General features: G+C 43.8%; 4 protein-coding genes across 4 annotated transcripts; 3 read left to right on the top strand and 1 right to left on the bottom strand.

Moving 5' to 3' along the window:
* Positions 1-1,948: 1,948 nt before the first annotated feature.
* Positions 1,949-2,281, top strand: THITE_2088758 (uncharacterized protein; the record flags this gene model as incomplete). Its single annotated transcript, XM_003653558.1, has 1 exon — positions 1,949-2,281. One exon carries the CDS (start codon positions 1,949-1,951, stop codon positions 2,279-2,281), a length of 333 nt encoding a protein of 110 aa, XP_003653606.1.
* A 649-nt stretch (positions 2,282-2,930) lies between these two features.
* Positions 2,931-18,287, top strand: THITE_2048753 (uncharacterized protein; the record flags this gene model as incomplete). The annotated part of the gene is given in 5 exon segments (XM_003653557.1): positions 2,931-3,096; positions 3,113-3,201; positions 3,277-4,013; positions 13,713-13,716; positions 17,739-18,287. The coding sequence occupies 5 exon segments, from the start codon at positions 2,931-2,933 to the stop codon at positions 18,285-18,287; spliced, it is 1,545 nt and encodes a 514-aa protein (XP_003653605.1).
* Positions 18,288-19,126: 839 nt separating this feature from the next.
* On the top strand, positions 19,127-19,900 carry THITE_2031700 (uncharacterized protein; the record flags this gene model as incomplete). Its single annotated transcript, XM_003653556.1, has 1 exon — positions 19,127-19,900. A coding segment is annotated over one exon (774 nt), but the record flags the coding sequence as incomplete, so codon positions are not given.
* Positions 19,901-20,640: 740 nt separating this feature from the next.
* Positions 20,641-21,719, bottom strand: THITE_2116170 (uncharacterized protein). The gene is made up of 2 exons (XM_003653555.1): positions 21,526-21,719; positions 20,641-21,428 (listed from the first exon to the last, which is right to left on the bottom strand). Exons 1-2 carry the CDS (start codon positions 21,609-21,611, stop codon positions 20,843-20,845), a joined length of 672 nt encoding a protein of 223 aa, XP_003653603.1. The 5' UTR covers positions 21,612-21,719; the 3' UTR covers positions 20,641-20,842.
* Positions 21,720-22,156: the final 437 nt, after the last annotated feature.

Here is a 22,156-nt window from a genome sequence, read left to right as displayed (position 1 = left end):
GTCCTTCCAACTTATAGAAGGCTACGACCTTAGCCTAAACCCTCTAGCTAAAGTTCCTTTAAATAAATACCTATTGGTTATAGGGACCTTTAATAAAGTCTTAGTCCGTTACTAGGACATATACTATTATAGCCTTCTAGGTAGTAAAGAGCTTCTTTTTATCGTTGAAGGGTTGTCCTATAGGGAGGCGCTTCCGCTATATCTAGGGGGCTACTAGAGCTATAGCGCTAGTCATTAGAGCTAGAGCATTGGCTACTGTAGAGGCGTTTATAGTTTGAGCTATAGCAATCTAGGTTATATAAAGTTCTTTAATAGTTATATTCTAATATACGATCGTCTTCTATAAGAGTTGGAAGTGTTTATAGACCTAATCTAGGTCTAGGACCTATAGGACACTTAAGTTGTTTATAGTAGTGTTTAGTCCACTTAGTGCTAGCATTGAAACGCTTAGTATACTGCTCTTATCTACATTTAGAAGCAATAGCTGCTCTATCTATATAAAGGTAGTTGAACTGTAATGTGCTAGCCTTATAGCGTCTGTAGATAAGCGTACAATGTTCTATTCAACTACTTTAAAGAGAGAAAAGGAGAAGTATAGGTTGCGGTACTTATATATAGAGTTTTTAGGAGCTTGTGTATAGGGGCTTAGGCCGACGTTATTCCGAGTATAAGGTGGGCTCGCTATGGGCCTACTATAGGCCTGTTATAGGACCGCTGTGGATCTTGGGTGTAGCCCCATATACCTAGCCCAGGTATAGCCTGGTCTATAACAATTATCGTTTTAATAGTCGACTAAACGGTCTTCTTAAAGTTATTATATTATATTTAAAGGTCGATATACTCTATAAAGTAGGTAGACTAGTAGTTGGCTACTACTATAGTAGTTATAAAGGTTAGTATCTAGGTAAAGTAATTAGTCTAACGTTTATAGTCTATATACTTATAGTCTAGATCCTTCTCGACCTATATAATAACGATAACGATATTATTGTTGAACTACTTCTCCCTTTCGTTATAGAGCTTCCTCTAGTAGCCGTTTAATGCCTTAATACTAGGCTACTTTTATAGACCCTTGTTCTTAGAGAGGGTCTAGAAATCTATATCGTTATCCTAGGCTATAGAGGCAGTACTAGGCTACTACTCGCCTATAGTAGATGCTCCTAGATTAGCTAAAGTTCCTACGTTAGCTATAGCTCCTATAGCTATAGCTAGCGTAGAAGCTTATAGTTCGACGATATATTTCTAGAGCTTACGTTAGATATACTCCTAGGCAAGGTTATAGGTATTAGCTAATATAGGCTTTAGAAGTAGCTCTACCTTGCCCTCGAAATAGTTAAGTAGGTCAAGGTACTTAGCCTTATTAACGAACTTACAATTCTAAGCTACCTAGTTATCTAGGCTAGCTAAGATGATATCGATCTTTATATTAGCTTTCAAAGATATAGTAGTTGCTACTAAGCGCTATATATAGGGCTATATACTTAGAGATAGGGCTAGGTTTTCGAGCTAATAAGACTCTTAATTGTTAGAACTACTACGTAGGCTTAGGAAGATAAAGCTATTACAATATAAGTAATGTATATAACTAGGATCAATCGTAGTGTTAAGGATGTTGTATTGTAGGAGAGTTCTCCTGATCAGGAGCCCTGTCTTGGGCGGCAGTTGGGCATTAAGCCGGTGGATCCTAATCTCGGTGGGCCGGCCCGGTGCCCCGGGCTGGGCTGGTTCTGACACCACTCCCTTGGGATGATGCGAGACAAAATCTATCAAGTCTCGGCCGAGCTGCTACTCCCCGCAACGTTTTCCAAAATTCGCGCGGTTCTAGAGGCATCTGGTCCGGGGAGCCGTGCTCCATGCTTCTCGAGACGCGCTTCTTCTGGATCGCTCGAGGGTCCTATCGCAACTTCAGACGTGGTCCCACGTGTGACGTACACTACATTCCAGAGGCATGAGAGGGATCGACTGTGGCTCCACCGCTGCGGGATATCGGCAAGGGCAGTTACCTGGCGCTCCCGAACCCACCTGGCCTAGCTGCAACGGGTTCCGATCGCCAGGGTCCGAGTCATGTCAGCATGCTGGGCCCGTGGTCGGGTACATGTTCCTGCACAATAAGCACCTTATTACAGGGCTGTCGAACCGGCCACCCGTCGCCCCCGAGCAGGAGTATCCCCACTGGCTGCAGCCGAGCGCACCAGCAAGGAAGCCGCCTCGGCGGCACGAAGGCGACACGGCGGTGGACTCGGGCTCCGCCCACGCTCCTTGCTTTCAGATACACGTCTGAGATCTCGGGCTTGCTCAGCTGTTGGAGCCTATGATGACATCGATGCAAGCCCAGGTTCTTCATACCTGCCGACACTGCTTGTTCTGGCCATCGGCTGTGATATGCAGCTCGCCCTGTAACATCACTTAGTACAAGCTTTTTGCATTGGCGATGATCAGCTCTGTCTGACCAAAATGCCTGGCAGAGGCCCCCGCCGAGCACCTCTAAACGAGCGGTGACAACCCAGCTGAGAAGATGTCCCGGCTTTACTAGGTACGGCCGATGCCAAGGAACAACCCTCCCCATCGTCGGGGCTCTCGTGGAAATATCCTTCAAGACGCTACTCCATACTGGCGTCATACTGGAGCTGCCGGTGGGTAACGGGGCTTTCTACGACGCCGCCGCTGCCTAATATGCAGCGCCGGAGGCCACCCACACGAGACGGAGGGCAAGGAAGCACGTCTTTTCAGACGAAATCAGATTGCAGTCTATCAGGCTAGGAAACTTCTGGGAAGCTCGCTCGCGTTCTGTCCCCGGAATATAAAGGCGCTCCATCCCATTTAGGAATCCCCTACTCTGGACATTCTCCTGGTGGATGAACTGCCCTACTCTTTGATATCTCTTGTATTGAATATCTGGAGCATTCGTTTTTGCAACACGGTCAGCAAGCATGTCGAAGCCGGGGTTCGAAGACATTGATTTTGGTGCTCCGCCGCCCAAGCAGCACCAGATACACACTCCGCCCGACTCGCCCGAGAAGACCACTCACCCTATGGTGGACTTCCCAACCCAGCACAGGAAGACGGACAGCTTGAGTAAGAGCAATGTGACAACACGTTCGCGGCAGGACAGCCGGGGCCAGAGGAGACGCACGAGCTTGGGGGGATCTCGAGGGCAACTTGACGATCCCAACATCGCCGACGTCTTACAACACCATCGAGGTGCCGGCTTTGAGGCCGCTGGATGCGGACTCGACGCAGTTCATGCACAACCTCTCGGCGTCGCCGAGCATGAAGGCGCGGCGGGTGTCGCGAAACTCGTTCGGCGTCACGCTCCCCATCCCGCGGTCGAAGCGGCAGTCGCGCCTCAGCGGCGTCACGTTCCCGGCCGAGGATCAGGCGGCGTCCCGGGCCGGCAAGCAGTCGGAGGGGGCACAGGTGCAGCCGTCGCGCGAGATCCTGACTTCGCAGGTGCAGGACGTGCACGCCGACAAAGTCAAGGCGGCCAAGAACATGGCCTTCGTGTTCGACATTGACGGCGTGCTCGTGCACGGCGACCGGCTGATCCCGCAGGCGAGGCGGGCGCTCGAGATGCTCAATGGTGACAACCAGCTGGGCCTCAAGATTCCGCACATCTTCCTCACCAACGGCTCCGGCAAGCCCGAGAAGGCGCGGACGGAGCAGCTGGCGCGCATCCTGCAAAACCCCGTCAGCACCGACCAGTTCATCCAGAGCCACACGCCGATGCGGGCGCTGGCCGAGTACTACAACACCGTCCTCGTCGTCGGCGGCGAGGGCTACCGGTGCCGCGAGGTAGCCGAGGAGTACGGCTTCAAGGACATCGTGGTGCCCAACGACATCCTCGCCTGGGAATCGACCATCGCGCCGTACCGGGTCTTCACCGAGGAGGAGCGCGCCTCGTCGCTGCCGCGCGACTTCGCCAGGGTCAACATCGACGCCATCCTGGTCTTCTCGGACTCGCGCGACTACGCCACTGACATGCAGATCATCATCGACCTGCTACGGTCCAAGATGTTGGAACCGCTACGCAGGCTTAGGAAGATGAAGCTATCACGATACAAGTGATGTACACAACTGGGAACAATCGTGGTGTTGAAGATGTTATATTGTAGGAGAGTTCTCCTAATCAGGAGCCCAGTCTTGGGCGGCAGTTGGGCATCAGGCCGGTAGATCCTAATCTCGGTAGGCTGGCCCGCTACCCTAGGCTAGGCTAGTTCTAATATACCCCTCTAGGTCGAGCCTCCGGCTCTAATCTACCAAATCTAGTAATCTATAAAGCTATTCCTAATACTATGTCCTTCCTAATCTAATAATTCTATAGTATTAAGGTCCTTCTACTATCGCTTTAATTTATTAAGCTTTATATACCTACCCTTTTTAATCTTATATATTATACTATAAATTGAACTTTCTATTTAGCTAGAGCCTTCTTCTAGCCCTATATTTCTTTCTTCTATATCGTTTAGTAGACGTAGATCTTGATAAAGGCCTAGATATCTACTAGATTAAATATTTCTATAAACTTCCTATAGAGCTCTAGTTCTAGCGCCTTCGTTAGGCTATTAGCTAATATCTAGTTCAAAGGTATATAATCTATATTAACCCTTTTATTCTAAACTTCTTAATATAGCTAATAGTTATAAATATTAATATATTTTAGCTTCGTCTATAGTATAGGCATCTTAGTATTAATTAGCTAAATCGTCTATTTATTATTATACTAGATCGATAGGATCTTATTATCTAGATAGATCTCTAGTACCTCTAATAGACGTTAAAGGAATATACCTTCTTTTGCTACTTATATAAATGCTAATATCTCTACCTCTATAGTCGATATAGTTACTATATCTTATTTACTAGTTTACTAGGTGATTAGCCCTCTAAATAGGATAATAGTGTAACCTTATAAGCTCTTATAATCGATACTATTATCGATAAAGCTAGTATTACTAGCTACGACTAAGATATCTCCTCTTCCTAGCTAGAGGGCTTAGAACCTCGTTTAATAGAGGTATCGTAATACTTAATTAGCTATATAGTAGTATTTAGGTCCTAGGTTTTAATTAAACTATATAAGCTTAGAGGCTATAAAGGTAATATCTAGGTATATATTGACAATAGTATATAGGATTAAGCCGATCTTCCTTTAATAGAGCTTAATAGAGCTATAGCTAGCAATATCGTTGTATAGGAGCAATTCGCCTTTAGCTATTAGAGTCTCTAGCTCTCCTTTTTCCTAGGTTAACTTTACGATCTTCTCAATATATACTATCTAGCTAAGCTAGATTAAACGCCTCTTATAGTCGCGATAAATCTCTATATCTAGGAACTATAGGAGGTTATCTCCTTCTATAAGTTTATACTTTTCTTATAATTAGCTAATTACTTCATTAGCTTGGTATTAATCCTTTTTATAGTAGATGAAGACGATATTATTTATATAGAAGAAGATAATAATACCCTTGTTTATTATAATATAAGGCTCTTATAGTATAGCTTAGAACCCTAGGTTCCTTAGGGTAGCCGTCAACTCTCGTTGCTAGAAAAGGGGAGACTTCTATAGGCTATAAAGTGCCTTCTTTAGCTTTAAGATAGTTCCTAGCTTATAATAGCTATATAGTATCTCTATATAAATATCTTTATCAATCTTTATATTAACGAAGGCGTTAACTATATTGAACTACTTTAGTTCTAGGTCGAACCTCGCTATAGTAGTGAACATTGTTTTAAAGGATTATATAGTAAGTATAGCTATATAGTTCTCTTTAATAAACCTCTTCTTTTATTAATCGCTATATATTACTAGCCTTACTTTATATTTAACGAGATACTTACTTTTATTAAACTTATAGATATATACCTATATATAATCTAGGATCTACTTACTTTAGACCTCTTTATTATAATAGCGAATCTCTTCCTAGGAGCCTATTACTTCGTAGCTTTAAAGATAATCGCATTTAGCTTCTAGGAACAGCTAGCCTAGTAGGTAATCTTTAAGTTCAAAGTACTATCGAGGTATAGGCAAGAGTATCGACTAGTAGATAGATCTAAGCTTACCTTCTTACTATAAGCGATCGATTTCTTCTTAGGAGATCTTCCTAGCATTGCTATCTTCCTTTTTAATAGTACTAATTGCCTTTTTAGCTTTTTTTTTACTCTTTTAGACGAGTTCCTCTCTCTTTTCCTCTATATAGAGGACCTTCTTTAAATACCTATATTTAGTAGCTCTAGGGCCTAATATTCTTATATTAAAGGTGGCCTCCTATAGTTGGAATACTCCTTTAGAGGCTCTAGGTGAATATAAGCCTAGGAAGGTAGCTATAATTAGGGCGTTTAGCAGAGTAGGTAAAGGAGTTAGATATTAAAACTTTAAGAAAGTACTTATAGTATCGCCTTTTACTACAATAGTATTTAACACTTCCTTAGTAGTAGCTAGGCTCTCTTCTAGTTCTTCAAAGGTTATTAAATATATATTAAACGCCTCTATTATATCCTCTTCCTTAGCTATAGGTATAAAATCGCTATTATCTAGCTAATTAGCATTATTAGCGTCTTTAGTATTAAGCTAGCGCTTTAGCTTTTCGAGGTCTACCTAGGGAATATCTTATACTATAAGCTTTAGATCACCTAGGTATATCTACTTTTTATTAAAAATTATATTATATATATATACTACTTGGTTAGTAGCTAGGTTTTAGATATAGTAGATATTTAAGGAATTATATCCTATAAGGTAGCCGATCTAAGCTCTTAGTTAGAATCGTTTAAAGTGTTATAGACCGGGCTATACTTGGGCTAGGTATATAGGGCTACGCCTAGGATCTATAGCGGCCCTAGGACGGATCTACGACGGCCCTAGGACGGACCTATAGCGGGCCCGCCTTACGCCCGGAATAACGTCAGTCTAAACCTACTTTGTAAGCCCCTGAAAAACTCTATGTACAAGGACCGTAGTCTATACTTCTCCTTTTTCCTTCCTTAAAGTAGTTGAATAGAACATCGTACATTTATTTGTAGACGCTATAAGGCTAGTACATTATAGTTCAACTACCTTCGTATAGATAGAGTAGCTATTACTTTCAAGTATAGACGAGAGTAGTACGCTAAGCGTTTCGACGTTAGTACCGAATAGGCTAGACGCTATTATAAACAACCTAGGCGTCCTATAGGTCTTAGACCTAGATTAGGTCTATAAACACTTCTAACTCTTATAGGAGACGATTATATATTAGAACGCAACTATTAAGGAACTTCGTATAGCCTAGATTGCTATAGCTTAGACTATAAACACCCCTATAGTAGTAAACGCCTAAGCTCTGACAACTAACACTATAGCTCTAGCAGCTCCTTAGATATAATAGAAGCGCCTTCCTATAGGATAACCCTTCGATAGTAAAAAGGAGCTCTTTGCCATTTAGAGGGCTACAATAACGTATATCTTAGTAGTAGACTAAGACTTTATCGAAGGTCTCTACGACCAATAGGTATTTATTTAAAGGAACTTTAGCTAGAGGGTCTAGGCTAAGGTTATAGCCTTCTATAAGTTAAGAGGACCTAGTTGCAACTATAACCTAGGAGTATTTCTTAAGTATTTTGTAATAGTTTATATAGACCTCTATAAGTAGGTTATAGCCTTAACGGAGCTAGATATACTCTACTAAAGAGATAACGAGCTATTCTCCTTTTTTATTGTTCGCTTTAAAGCGAAGCTATCGAAGGCTAGAGGACTTAATTAGAGCGACAAGGTACGACTTATTAGACTATAACGATGCCTCTCCTTAAAGTTGAAGTATATTGTAGTAGGATAGGGGGTCCTATAGAACGACTACGTTATAGCCATTATAAAGTACTATAAGATTACTACCGACCTAGAGGCCCTTTACTTAGAGGAACGACATTAGTGGTCCTAGGGTAAACGATCTAGGCCCAATACGGATATAGAGAAGAATATAGATAGAGATATACCGATAACTAGGATTAATACGACCTACATTGCCCTAGCTTAGGGGGGAGCTAATAGGGGTTATAGAGGAAAGTAGTAGTAGAACAAAGGAAAACGAAGTATAAACGTGCTATAGGCGAAATAGGTAAGCGACGAGGTATATATAGTATGCTAATAGGCTAGAGCCTATATTCGTTATAAGCGCTAGGGCTACTTTGTAGCTACCTATCCCTTTGCCCTAGCTAAGAGACTAGCTCCTTAGGTCGATATCAATAAGTTAGAGGCTAAGGAATAGGTAGAGGAGGACTCTCCCTCTAAAGAGGAGGAGGGAAAAGAGTAGCCCCTATATAAAGTCTTATATAAGGGCCGAAAGGACCTAGCCGTTTATAAAACGAGTTTATAGAGATTAGAGAGAGAATAGATAAGCCCCCCTTTTTTATCTCTGTTTTTCTAAACTCCTCTAGTTTTATAAATATATAAGTAGATAGTAGGTACTAGAGCTATAGAGCTATTAGCGAGAGAGTATATTAGAAATTAGGGATTAAGTAGATAAGCCTACCGACTCTCTATACCCTAGGTATTGTAGTCAAGAGGGTGCAAATTATAAAGAAAATCATATATATCGCCTACATTATAATAGACATCGATAAGTAGATCAATGCTACTATATTCTATATAGTACTAAGGCTAGCCTACGACGTTATATTAGGGCTCCCCTAGATAAACTACTGTAGGATCGTGCTAGACCTAGCTAATAAGGTCTTTACTGTCAATTCGTAAAGTAGCCTATAAGTATATAAATGCTCCTTATAGTAGAAGGAAGTCAACGCTACTCTAATTATAGGTGTAATATTTATAAGCTTAGCCTATAAAGTATAAAGGAAGAAGTCTAAAAGGATATAAGATATATTCTTCGTCATTAGTATCTATAAGATGACCACTATACTAGGAGTGGCCGTCTCCTAGCCTGATACTAACCTAGACCCGAAGGTCGCCTTGCTAAAGGAGCTATATAACTTCGCTAACCTCTTCGACAAAGAGAAGGCGAACGACCTCCCCCCTTATCGGAGGGAAGCCGACTATTATATCTATCTTAAGACAAGCTTAGACGGAAAACCTCCTAAGCTCCTATAGAGACCTTTATATAATATACCAAGGGACTATCTCCTAGAGATTCGAAAGTAGGTCGTAGACCTATTAGATAAGGGATAGATCTAGGTAAGCTCTTTATTAGTAGCTGCCCTAGTCCTCTTTATAAAGAAGCTAGAAGGAGGATAGAGGTTCTATATAGACTACTAAACCTTAAACAAGATTACTAAGCAAGATCAGTACCTACTCCCCCTAATTAAAGAGACTCTTCGGTCCCTAGCTAGGGCCAAATGGCTTATAAAGCTAGACGTTAGGGCTATATTCTATTGTATTTAGATAGTTGAAGGAAATAAATACTTTATAGCGTTTTATATAAGGTTTAGACTATTCGAGTAGCTAGTCTACCCCTTTAAGCTTATAGATACTCCTATAACGTTCTAGAGATATATTAACAACGCCCTTGGTCTAACGCTAAGAGACTATATAATAGTATATCTTAACAACGTCTTAGTATACTTGAATAGGAGCTGAAAGGACTATATAAGGAAGGTATATAAGGTCCTCCAAAGACTAAGGGACGTAGGCCTTAACCTAGACCTTAAGAAATATATATTCGCGATAAAGGAAGTTAAGTACCTAGGGTATATTATAGAGGTAGAGGTCTATATCTACCTCGACCCTAAGAAGATCAAAGCTATCTGTAAGTAGGAGGCACCTTGTAAAGTCTAAGGAGTATAAAGCTTCCTAAGATTCGCTAATTTCTATTGCAACTTTATCTTTAACTTCTTTAAGAAGACAGCCCTATTAATACGCCTTACCTATAAGAACGTCCTTTTCTACTAGGGTAAAAAGGAGTAGAACGCCTTTGATATACTTAAGGCCACGTTTATATCGGAGCCGATCTTCGCTTAATAGGATCCTAAGAGAGAGACGATTATAGAAATGGACTATTCTAATATAGCATTTAGTAGATACTTATCTTAGCGGAGAGAGGACGAGGTTCTTTACCCTATAGCCTACTACTCTATAAAACTGAGCTCCGCTAAACGTAACTACACTATCTATAACAAAGAGCTATTGGCTATTATCTTATATCTCAAGGCCTAGTCGACGGAGCTTTAGAGTATAGTAGCCCCCTTTATTATCTTAACCAACTATAAGAACCTTAAGTACTTTACCTAGCTATATCCAATTAATAAATAGTAGGCCTAATAGATAGAGACGCTCTCCCTATTTAACTTTAAGCTAAAGTACTAGCTAGGATCTTAGGCCTTATATCCTAATACGCTTTCTTAGTATAAATAAGACGAGCCTAAAGATAACTAGTATATCGCCTAGCTACTCCCTCCAATTAAAGTATACTAGACTAATATATAGAAGGAGGCTAGGTTGCCTATAGAAGAGATGCTTTTCGAGGATAAGTAGCTCATAGCCCTATAGGACAAGGGTATTGTTGAAGACGAGCACTATATTTACCAACTTCGAGCTATTTACAACGAAGTTTAGAAGTTTCTAAAGAAGGCGAATATAATATAAACCTAGATCGTAGACTACTCCTTTAACGTATAAAGCGTACTCTAGTTCTATAGCCGTCTCTAGCTCTCTATATAGGAGCCCCTAACTACTATGATTATCTAGTAGATCTATAACTTAGCTATATTAAGATACCTAGGGCGCAATAAGCTATTTAAAATACTTTAGAGAGATTATTACTAGGACCTTATATCGTCTAATATAAAGCGGTTCATTAGGAACTACAACTAGTGCTATTAAAGTAAGATCTCTTAGCAGTTATATCAAGGGCTTTTATAACCTTTGCCTATCTTTAATCGCTTCTAGAAGTAGATCTCTATTGACTTTATAACCGACCTTCCTATAAGAGACAAGGGGGCACCTAGCTACCTTATAGTGATTACCAACTATCTCTCTAAGTATATATAGCTTAAGGCAATATATTCGATAAGAGTAGAAGAGTATACCCTCTAGTTCTATAACGTATAGTAGTGCTTCTATAGGTTCCCGACTTAAATTATAATTGACTATAGGTCGGACTAGTTAAGTAGGTTCTAAACCGTACTATATAAAGCGATAGGGGTAGAGCAGCTCTTATCGACTTTTTACTATCCCTAGATGGATAGGGGAATAGAGTAGATCAACTAAGAGGTATAGGCTATCCTTTAGATCTTCGTCTCCTTTATATAGTACGACTAGCCTAAATACCTCCTAGCCTACTAGTTTATACTCAACAATAGGGACTTATCTATAACTAGGGTAAGCCTAAACTACCTTTTCTATAGGTTCGATATAAGCTCTATACAACTTATTATAATTCTAATAGCGTTTATAGCGACCTTAGAGGGCTACACTACTAGGTTCCTTCGCTATCTAAAGAAGGGAATAGAGTAGACCTAAGTAGCTATCGTATATATATAGTAGCGGTAGTAGACGAATGTAAACCGCTCTTGTCGTCTAGCTAAGAGGTTTAAAGTAAAGGACAAGGTATAGCTCTCTCTATATAATATAAAGATGAACCGCCTTAGTAAGAAACTCGATTAGCTAAATACTAAGTATAAGGTAGTCGTAGTACCTACCCCTTTGACGATGACGCTCGATATACTAAATGGTCTATACCCAACCTTCTATATCGATCTAGTTGAGCGAGTAGCCTCCAATCTACTCCCTTTGTAGAAAGTTATAGATAAATGGCTAGACCCTATATAGGTTACGTCGAAGGAGGGTGTTCTTTAGTAGGAGTATAGGGTAGAGGCGATCTTTAAAGCTTAGAACACTAGGGGAAGGGGAAATAACTACGATATATATATTAAGTAGGTAGGTTATAATAAACTAATGTAGGAGCCTTTAGAGAACTTCTTAGATACTACTATATTCGACAAGTTCGAATAGGAATAGGGAGATATACGATATAACGATAGGCTAGCGTCGAACTAAAGGAGGAAGGGAAAACGCAATGTTTATATATAGACTACTTTATAAGAAACAACAATGACAAAACGAATATAGCTCGGTAGTACTATTAAATATATGATTACCCTAATATATCTAGCTATAGCCTTATTACGAAAGAACAATAAGAAAAATATAAATATAAAGAGGCTTCGACACGTTAACTAGGTCTCCTTCCTTAGATGTAGGTAGTCCTTTAGCTTTACCTTAGCGTTAATCCTATAGTACTATAGGATACCTAGATATAAGTTGAAGGGAAATAGGGTTAATAGCCGATATATCATCTACTCTAGGATCTCCAAGGTAGGGTAGGGGCGGATATCAAAGTTATTATAACTACTCTAGTCGGTAGGTTAATTCGATAATAGGTCGAGGCGTAGGATAAAGCAGGAGTAGAGCTATAGTAGAGGATAGAGCTGTCTTTAGCCCTACTCTATAGCCTCTTTGTCTTTAGATAGTATTATATCGTCGATAGGTAGGTACTCGACACCTTTGTTAAACGACGAGAGTACCTCTATAATCGGCTATCTATTAGACCTACTAGGGGTTTAAAGTAGAGGATTAGTACGTTCCTAAGGGACGTAGACAAGGTTCTTAAGGGGAAAGGATAGACGGCGCTAGGGATATAGGACAAAGGGAACTAGGACAATATCGTACTTAGTAGAAGTTGTACTATAGCCGCTTTATAGAGAGGGGCTAGACTACAATGAGCTTAAAATATAGTCGATAAGATGGTTATTAGTATTAACGACTATTGTAATAACGTCGACTAAATAGCGTATATTGTACTAGTAGGCTTCTTTGTTATTTATTAAACGATAAGTTAGGTAGGCGGCTAGTTAAGTAGAGCAGTCTAAGGAGGAGGTAGGTAGATTATAGGGCATTAAAGCCCTATAGTAGCTCGACGTAGTAGGGGAGGCGACTAGGGTCTAAGGGATAGTGCAAATTAAAGTCTACTCGGTAATAGATAGAGGGAGTAGTATTGGTTGAGCAAGGATACGATATATCTATATATTGTTAAAAGCGATCTAGAAAGACTATATTAGCTTTTGAAATTTATATTTAAGGATTATATAGCGAATAGACTATAAGCTTATCTTCTTCTAGGCTAAGGTCTCGATAGCCTAGCTTATATTATACACCTTAAGGATTTTCTTTAGACTAGATCGAAGGTAAAGGTTTATTACCTATAATATAGAGTCCTACTTATATATAGTATAGGCTCTTTAACATTCTTTATAAGATTTATTACGACTAGAGATATATTCGACCTTAGTACTACTAAGAAGGTGAACGATATACTATATATAGAACTCTCCTTTGTTGGAGAGTAGTTCGTTTTCTTTGTCGTCGAAGTCTCCTTCGACAACGAACCTACTAATCGATAGTTTATCGTTCTTCTAGCGATTATTTCAGTTCTATAACATCGTAGTTAATAAACAACTTAGGTCTATAGTAGAGTCGTCTTAGAAGCACTTATATTATAGTCTTTGTTATTATCGCCATTAGGATAGTAGCCTACGCTACTACCTCTAAGAGTAGTAGTAGCGACTAACATTTTAGCGTTCTTATATATAAACGTAGTAGGCGAGTTTTAAAACTATATCGTTGTCGAAGGGGGGGACGAAGAGACTTTTATAGGAGCTAAGGCGATAACGAGCAACGTGCTCGAAGGTATAGGTAGACGTAAGGTAGGAGTATAAAAGAAAAGAAATGTATACGAGGTAGAATAGGGAGAACGATGTTACTATACGAGAAAGGGGAAGAACGGATCGTAGGGGAGGAAGGGGAGGCGCGCGTTAGATATAGGAAGAAAATACGAGAAAGTCAAATTATATAGGAGAAGGGGTTTAAATGACAGTAGGCAAGGTTAGATTATATATAATTAGTAGGTATATTTAGTACAATGTAGTTACAATATATAAATATATAAAACGAGGAAAGGCTAATTAGCGGCTTACTAGGCGATATAAATAAACAACTTAAGCTTAGGCAATAGGATAGCTATAAGTAGCAAGGCCTTAATAGGCAACTACGCTAGACTACCCTAATAGCGAAGTAGGCGCTATACAACTAGATAGTAGGTACTAGCGTCTATTACGACTAGCGTTACGCTAGACCTAAACCGCGTTCAATACAACGTTATATATACTCTAATTCAGCTATCCAACGGGGCGGGGGGGGTATATTATAGACTGGGCTATACCTAGGCTAGGTATATAGGGCTACGCCTAGGATCTACGGCGGCCTTAGGACGGATCCGCGGCGGCCCTAGGACGGACCTGTAGTAGGCCTGCCTCGTGCCTGGAATAACGTTGGTCCGAACCTACTTCGCGAGCCCCTAAAAAACTCTATATGTAGGGACCGTAGCCTGTACTTCTCCTTTTTCCTTCCTTAAGGTAGTTGAATAGAATATCGTACGCTTATTTGTAGACGCTATAAGGCTAGTACGTTATATAAAGCGCCTTTCTTTCTTCTTAGTAGCATTTATTATAGTAAATACCTTATAACTATAGACCTTTAAATGCCTTTAGTACGATTTATACTCTAAGGCTCTTAGGCTATCTCTCTTAGTAAAGAAGATATAAAAGCGATCTAGTGGCGTTATCTACTCTATTGTTAAAGATAGTGTCTTATTATAGAGATATACTATAGCTCTAGTAACCTTTAGCTATAGTTGCCCTAGCAACTATATGCTAATAGCTATTGTTCTAGCCTTCTCTTTGATTATACCCCCTAAGCATTTAGCGCCTCTATTCTATATAAGTATATTAGGCGCTAAAGGCTCTATTCGGATACCTTGTCTCTCTACCTAGATAGTAATAGCGCTTACCTATATAAATTCGTTGTTATACTCTAGGAACTTGATATATAGCTAATACTACTTTTTAAATAATGTAGCAAGGTGTTTAATAGCTACTAGGATACCTAGAGCCTTATAGTCGTATAGATAGTAATCCTATATTATATTTAAATAGCGATCTGTCGCTAATAGTAGATATTTAAAGCGCTATTGGCCTTCCTAGAAAGGGTATAGATCTAAGGCGATCCTATCGCCTAGGCCGTAGTTCAATGGCCTAGGAATACAATTAGGCCTACGTTTTAACTTGCTAAGGCTATAGCTATTATACTCGAATATTGATACACCTTTAATACGCCCTCCTTATAAGCAATTGACAAAGTGTTTAAAGGCCCTTAGGCCTATATAGCTAAGGCGTAGGTACTAAGTTATAGCGTCTACTACACTTTCTATATAACGAGCCTAACAATTAAGTCTCTTTATTTAGATAGCAAAGGCTATAGGTATATAGTCTTTAAGTATATATTCGAAGATATATTATTAGAGCTTCTTCGTAGTATATCTAAAGAGTATATAATCTTAGTACCTAAGTAGGTAGTTTAGTATACTCTCTAGCCTATTGTCCTACTAAATCCCTTATCAATTAAGCTACTCCAACGATATAATGTTATATATAAAGGTTAAGTAGTAAACTACATTATATAACGTAAGAACTATAACACCCTCATTATTATATAATTTAATATCTATCTCGCTATATTCTTTAATCTAAATAGGGTACTCGCCTACTTAGATATAGTTATTAGATATAGCCAACTTAGGAGGCCTTTTAAACCTACTTAGATAGTTAGCGATATAAATAGTTAACCCTAAATCTAAGATCACTAAGTTAATTAAAAGGTATCTCTAGCCTACCTAGAATATAGCTAGGATTGTAGCAAAGCTCGCTATACATTTGCCTATAGCTCTCTATTACTATATTCTTACAATATATTAGTAGCTAAATATCACTATAATGTTAGTGCCTATATTGGAGGCGTTACCTATATTAGGGGCGATACCCACTTTAAGGGCAGTGCCTACTTCGAGGGTATTACCCTCTTCCTAGGTAGTACTCTCTTTAGGAGTAGTGCCCTCTTTAGGGGCGTTGGCATCGGCTATATCTACTTTAAGGACCTTAGGCTCCTTCGTTGGAAGCGTAGCTATAGCTCTTTTAAAGTAGTTAGCTAATCAATATAGTAGCGGATCTTCGCCTATATTGCTCTTTATATCGTTAACGAGGCTACTTCTAGACCTCTTTATCTAGAGCCTATTAGCCTCTACTTATAAAGTTGAATTAGCCTTTAAATTAGCCTCTATATAAGCCTTAATATATTCTCTAGGTTCCTATATAGGTAGTATACTCTTAGGGTTTAAATAATAGTATCGCTTAGTTAGATAAAAGTAATTGTAAATATAGCACTTCCTTAATATACTTAAGGACCTTATAGAGGTACTAGGAGCTATAGATATACTTAGCTTACGTTTAGAGTAGGATTAGCCAATTTTAGCTCCCTCTTTACAATTAGCTTAGTGCCTAGGGCGATCCTTCTAATCTTCTAGTTGCTTAAAGTCTTTATTTTCTTTCTCTCTAGGGCTATATATTAGGAAGGATCCTTTTCCTATATAGCTAGGCGCCTTCTTAAGAAATAGGTATATACCTTTATAGACTTTTATAGCTATATCTCGAAAGGTTAACTTCTTAAAGATCTCTATCTTACTTATAATATAAAGGGAAATAAAGCTTAGAAATAGCTTCTCTAGTATAGCTATCAATTCGTTGAACTATAGGCTAGGATCTTTTGCTTTACTTATCTTCTAGAGGGAGGCCTTATCTATTAGGCTCTCCTACTTAATGAGCTACTTCTCGAAATTAGCCTCCTTAATATATATATTCCTAGGGTATTTAAGTATATCGAGGTAGATACGAATATACGTTCGAAGCTTAGTTATTGTCTTAATAGTTGGCTAAATAATCTTTTTAAGGTTGTTATACTATATTCGAAGGTCGATATACTCTATAAAGTAGGTAGACTAGTAGTTAGCTACTACTATAGTAGTTATAAAGGTTAGTATCTAAATAAGGTAATTAGTCTAATGTTTATAGTCCTTATACTTATAGTCTAGATCCTTTTTAACCTATATAATGACAATAACGATATTATTGTTAAACTACTTCTCCCTCTTATTATAGAGCTTCTTCTAATAGCTATTTAGTACCTCGATACTAGGCTACTCTTATAGACCTTCGTTCTTAGAGAGGGTCTAGGAATCTATATTATTATCCTAGGCTATAGAGGCAATGCTAAGCCGCTACTTGCTTATAGTAGGCGCTCCTAGATTAGCTAGAGCTCCTATATTGGCTATAGCTAGCGTAGAAGCTCGTAGTTCGACAATATATTCCTAGAGCTTACGTCGAATATACTCCTAGGCGAGATCGTAGATATCAGCCAATATAAGCTTTAGAAGGAGCTCCACCTTACCCTTAAAATAGTTAAGTAGGTCGAGATACTTAGCCTTATTAACGAACTTATAGTTCTAAGCTATCTAGTCATCTAGGCTAGCTAGGATAATATCGATCTTTATATCGGCTTTCGAAGATATAGTAGTTGCTACTAAGCGCTATATATAGGGCTGTATACTTAGAGATAGGGCTAGGTTTTCGAGCTAATAAGACTCTTAATTGTTAGAACCGCTATATAGGCTTAGGAAGATAAAGCTATTACGATATAAGTGATATATACAACTAGAAACAATCGTGGTATTGAAGATATTGTATTATAGGAGAGTTCTCCTGATCAGGAGCCCAGTCTTGGGCGGCAGTTGGGCATTAGGCCGGTGGATCCTAATCTCGGTGGGCCGGCCCGCTACCCCGGGCCGGGCTGGTTCTGACACGAGAACGGGCGGCTGGGCACGGTCGCCAGGGACCCCGTGTCGCAGCGCATCCCCATCTACTTCTCGCAGGGCGACCTGCTGTGCCCGACGGAGCACCCGATCCCGCGCATGAGCCAGGGCGCCTTCCGCATCGGGCTCGAGGCCATGTACAAGGCGCTGACGGGGGTCGAGCTGGAGCGCGTCGTCTACGGCAAGCCCGAGCTGGCCACGTACAAGTACGCGGACGAGGTGATCGCCTCGTGGATGGAGATGCTGCACGGCGAGGAGCGCGTGCCGCAGAACATGTACATGATCGGCGACAACCCGGCGTCCGACATCGTCGGCGGCAACATGTACGGCTGGAACACCTGCCTCGTGCGCACCGGCGTGTTCCAGGGCGGCGCCAACGACGAGGAGAACCCGGCCAGCTTCGGCGTGTTCGACAACGTCTGGGACGCCGTCGCGGCCGCCTGCCGCAAGGAGCTCGGTGACGACTTCGGCTTCCATTGGGACGAGCGCGTCGTCAACCCGCTGATGCATGACAGCCACACCGCGTCGGCGATTGAGGTGTGAACCGTAGCCGTCGGGACATGCCTTTTCTTTCTCTAGCTTTCCCTTGACCATTTGGCGTTATCTCCTCTGATTGGCAGTGAGCTTGCTGGACACGAGCAAGAGCATTGAGGACAGGGATTCTGGATATACAAACAGATAGACAAACAATTACTGGGTTTGCGGCGCTCCGACTTTGATGGCTTATGCCAGTTCCAGCTCCGTAGCGCTCGCAATGTTGAAGTATACTGGTCCACCGTTCCCATGCTTGTTCTCGATCAACCAATATAGCACGTACACGTATGAGGGAACGAGCCAACATTCCCAAGGTGGCATCCTTCTGGAGAAGGCGGCTCCCTGAAGGGCTCAAGCTGAGGGGATTCGCAATATCCGGCGCTTCCAAATTAACCCCTGGCCAGGGGGCCGACCCTACATCCGGCAGTTGACCACATCCCGTTCCTCCCCCGAGTTCACTCCGCATGCGCAGCACCCAGCAACGACAGTTTAATAACACTGCCAGCGGCGATTCGTGAACGCCCTGAGCGGGGTTGGGCCGCCCGCACTCTGATTGACGGAGTCCCTTCAACAGGGGCATCTAATCAATCGTTGTACCTGCATATCCGCACAGGGCCACTGTATGTGTGTTACACGCCGCCATAAAGTGTTCATCGGGGGCTAGTTTTACTGCCTGTATGTGTTATGTCCCTCCGGCATTTAGAACGCCGCCACGGTCCCAGTTGTCGATGTATGCGAGCGGGTTGTCTGTTCACGGAGTTGAATCCACACACAGCACGCTGCCCATCATGACATCGCTCGCGACCGTGCTCACCGCCCTCGCCGCCCTGAGCGGCGTCGCCTCGGCGGCGGCCTGCCCCCGTTCCTTCCTCGAGAACATCACCAGCACCTACGTGACGGCGCAAAAGTCGGGCCAGCCGGCGCTGCTCACGGCGCTGACGACGGCCTCGCCCAACTTCATCTACCTGGAGAACAACAAGCTCAGCGACCTGCGCACGGGCGCGGTATCCACGCCGCTCAAGATCGACGTGGCGCGCTCGCTGCACGACCCGGACGAGTGCGCGACCTTCACGGAGCTCATCGCGGCGACGGACCCGCGGCCGCACGTCATCCACACGCGCATCGTGCTGGACGCGGCCTCGCAGCAGGCCACGCTGATGGAGTCGGTCGTCACGCAGCCGGGCGACTGGCTGTTCAACGCGACCGGCACGCTCGAGCTCAACAACGGCGAGAACTGGGACCCGATCCCGCCCGCGCAGCAGGCCGCCTCGCGCGCGGCCGTGCAGGCGCTGGGCGACGCCTACTTTGACCGCTTCGACAACACCAGCGTGGTGGTGCCGTGGTCCGAGCCGTGCTACCGGCTGGAGGGCGGCATGGCGGCGCGCGGGGAGATGAAGGACGGGGAGTGCGAGATGGTGTGGCCGAGCACGATCGTCATCCCGTACCGCCGGTACGTGGTGGACGTGGAGATGGGCGCCGTCGACCTGTTCATCGGGTTCCCCGGCCTGGACCGCACGCAGGGCCAGGCGCCGATGCCGGACAGCCACCTGTTCCGGGTCGAGGGAGGCAAGATCAAGTACGTGCATACTGCTTCGGCCTGTGTCGTGGCTGGGTGCGGGTTGAACGCGAGCTCGTTCGGGAGGAGGAGCGGCACGAGGCCCACGCTGCTGAAAGTGTGAGCGTCTTCAGCGCGAGCTGGCTGAACCAGCCCGTTCGAACTGACGGACTCCATATCGGGGGGCTGCTTGGTAAAGAGAGACGCAAAAGACGAGAAAATGGCTACGATATCATCTTCTGTATCCAAACAATCTCGAACGATGGCGAGAAGCCCTCACCAAACCACTCATTTTCCTGCCGTGATCACACCACGCGGTTTTGGCACCACGTAGTGACCGACTTGCCCTTCACTTGACACCGAAAACAATACGTAATTCACTTCCCTACCATCCCGATGAAATGTGTGTGATAGTGGGGCCGGAGTGGATGGGGAGAAGCGCTCGCAACACAGCGAACGTGAGCAGTTCGCAATGAGCAGGGCGAGTCAGTGTTCTCCAACAGGCCGGCCGATGCGGCTGGGGCACCAAACCGGGCCGACGCGTCAAGGCTCCGCACAACACGCTGGGCCTTGTCCAACCTACCAGCACCTGGGCAGGTGTTCATCACGAGTGGCAGCAGGTCTCACTTCCACTGAGACCCCCGAGTTGACAGGCTGTGAGTCCTCGGTCAGAAACTGAAGAGACCCAATTGCCACACATGCTCTTGGAGAGAGAGCAGGCCGTCATAGTACCGAACTGGCTTGGTCTTCTCCTCAGCCGCCGGTCCCTGGTGGTGAGAGACGGGGTGGCGTGTCAGCTGCGCCCGCAGTCTCGGTATTCCCACGCATAAGCCCGTTCCGGGACGACAATGGCCCAGCATTATGTACCACGGCATGAGAGGCATCCTCAGCTACCACAGCTTCCGCAGCTTGCTGAGGGGCACTGGCCGTTTTCGTTGACGACCAAGCGTCAGCCATGCGCCTGGCAAGGGCTGGTTGGGGTGTGACAGCAACGCGAGCCCCGACCGGGTCACTTCCATTTGCGGGAGTAGACATCCCACACGACCGTTTTGCGACAGCCCTGCTCGGGGCCTGCCTCCACAGTCCGCTTCACCATTGTGAGCCCCGTCTCAAGCACGACCACCTCCAAACCGCCAAGATATTTCTCCACCGCCACCGGTAACACGGTCTGGGTGTATAGCAGCCGGATCGCACGGCGGTGCGCCAAGGGCAGCCGCTTCTCCTTCATGACGTAGCGGTCCATGACGTGGAACGATTCGAAGGACCAGGCGTTGAGGCGGTAGGGCAGCAGCACGGTCTCGTGGTAGAGCTGGCGGCAGACGGGCGAGAGGAGGGTCATGCCGTGGCGCGGTGGCGGGTGGAGGGGTTTGTTGTTGGTCTGCCTCCACGGGTTCTGGTCTTTCTCCAGGATGCGGCACCAGAAGCCGCCCTCAGTGGTCGCGTAGTAGCGCTGGCCGTTGCGCGTCCGCGGCTTGTGTTCCCACTTCTTGAAGCACACGTTGATCTGGCCGACGTCGAGGACGAGCTCGTAGATCCGGTTCCGGAGTTCGGGCGGCAGGCGGAGGAGCGGGGAGCGCTGCTGGTTCTGCGTCCATCTGTGGCCAGGGACGCGCGCTCTCAGCGACTCGGCCGACAATCGACGCCGGCGATAGGCGGGATCAACGGATGGATGCAGGGATGGGCCTGACTTACAGCTCGAACTCGGCCGTGCCTGGTTCCGGAAGCGTCTTGTGCAGCATCTTGCAGATTCTTCGCCGCCGCTCTCTGTTGAGCTGCATGGTTGTACTGCTGTTGCCAACTGTGCGCAACAGCTGATGGCTCAATGGAAGCTGGAGTGCGGCCGGGAAGCAGAGCCGTTTGCGGCTCGGTGCAAGTCAGCAGTGATGGTTTGCCATTGCGCGGCTGGATCATGGGCCAGACAGCGCCAAGCCCCACATAGGTCCCTGCATTCCTGGTGGATCGCTACAGAATAATCTTCCTCAGCATCCAAACAGCATGGAGAGCAGCTCAGTAACTCACTGGCGGATAATTGCCGCTTGAATTATCTAAACCTCCCTTCATGTGGTAAGACAGGCAGGAGAGGTATGACATACTGTGTATAGTGCAGCCCCCAGCATGTCGTGATCACTGATCTTCAAGTAGAACTTACTGTGTATGCCTATGTGCCGTACATTTTTTGTTAGAGACCCTCTGCGGATTAGTTATCCACGTCCGCGCAATCCCCCTCCAGTCCAAACCTGGCTTTGGGCAACTCACAAGACAGGCACAGAACACCCAACCCATCGTTCGAGAGCCGAATGATCTAAATGGATTCAATGGGGAT

This window comes from Thermothielavioides terrestris, chromosome 2 (assembly GCF_000226115.1).
Source record: "Thermothielavioides terrestris NRRL 8126 chromosome 2, complete sequence".
Lineage (NCBI taxonomy): Eukaryota > Fungi > Ascomycota > Sordariomycetes > Sordariales > Chaetomiaceae > Thermothielavioides > Thermothielavioides terrestris.
This window is presented reverse-complemented; position numbering and strand designations above follow the sequence as displayed.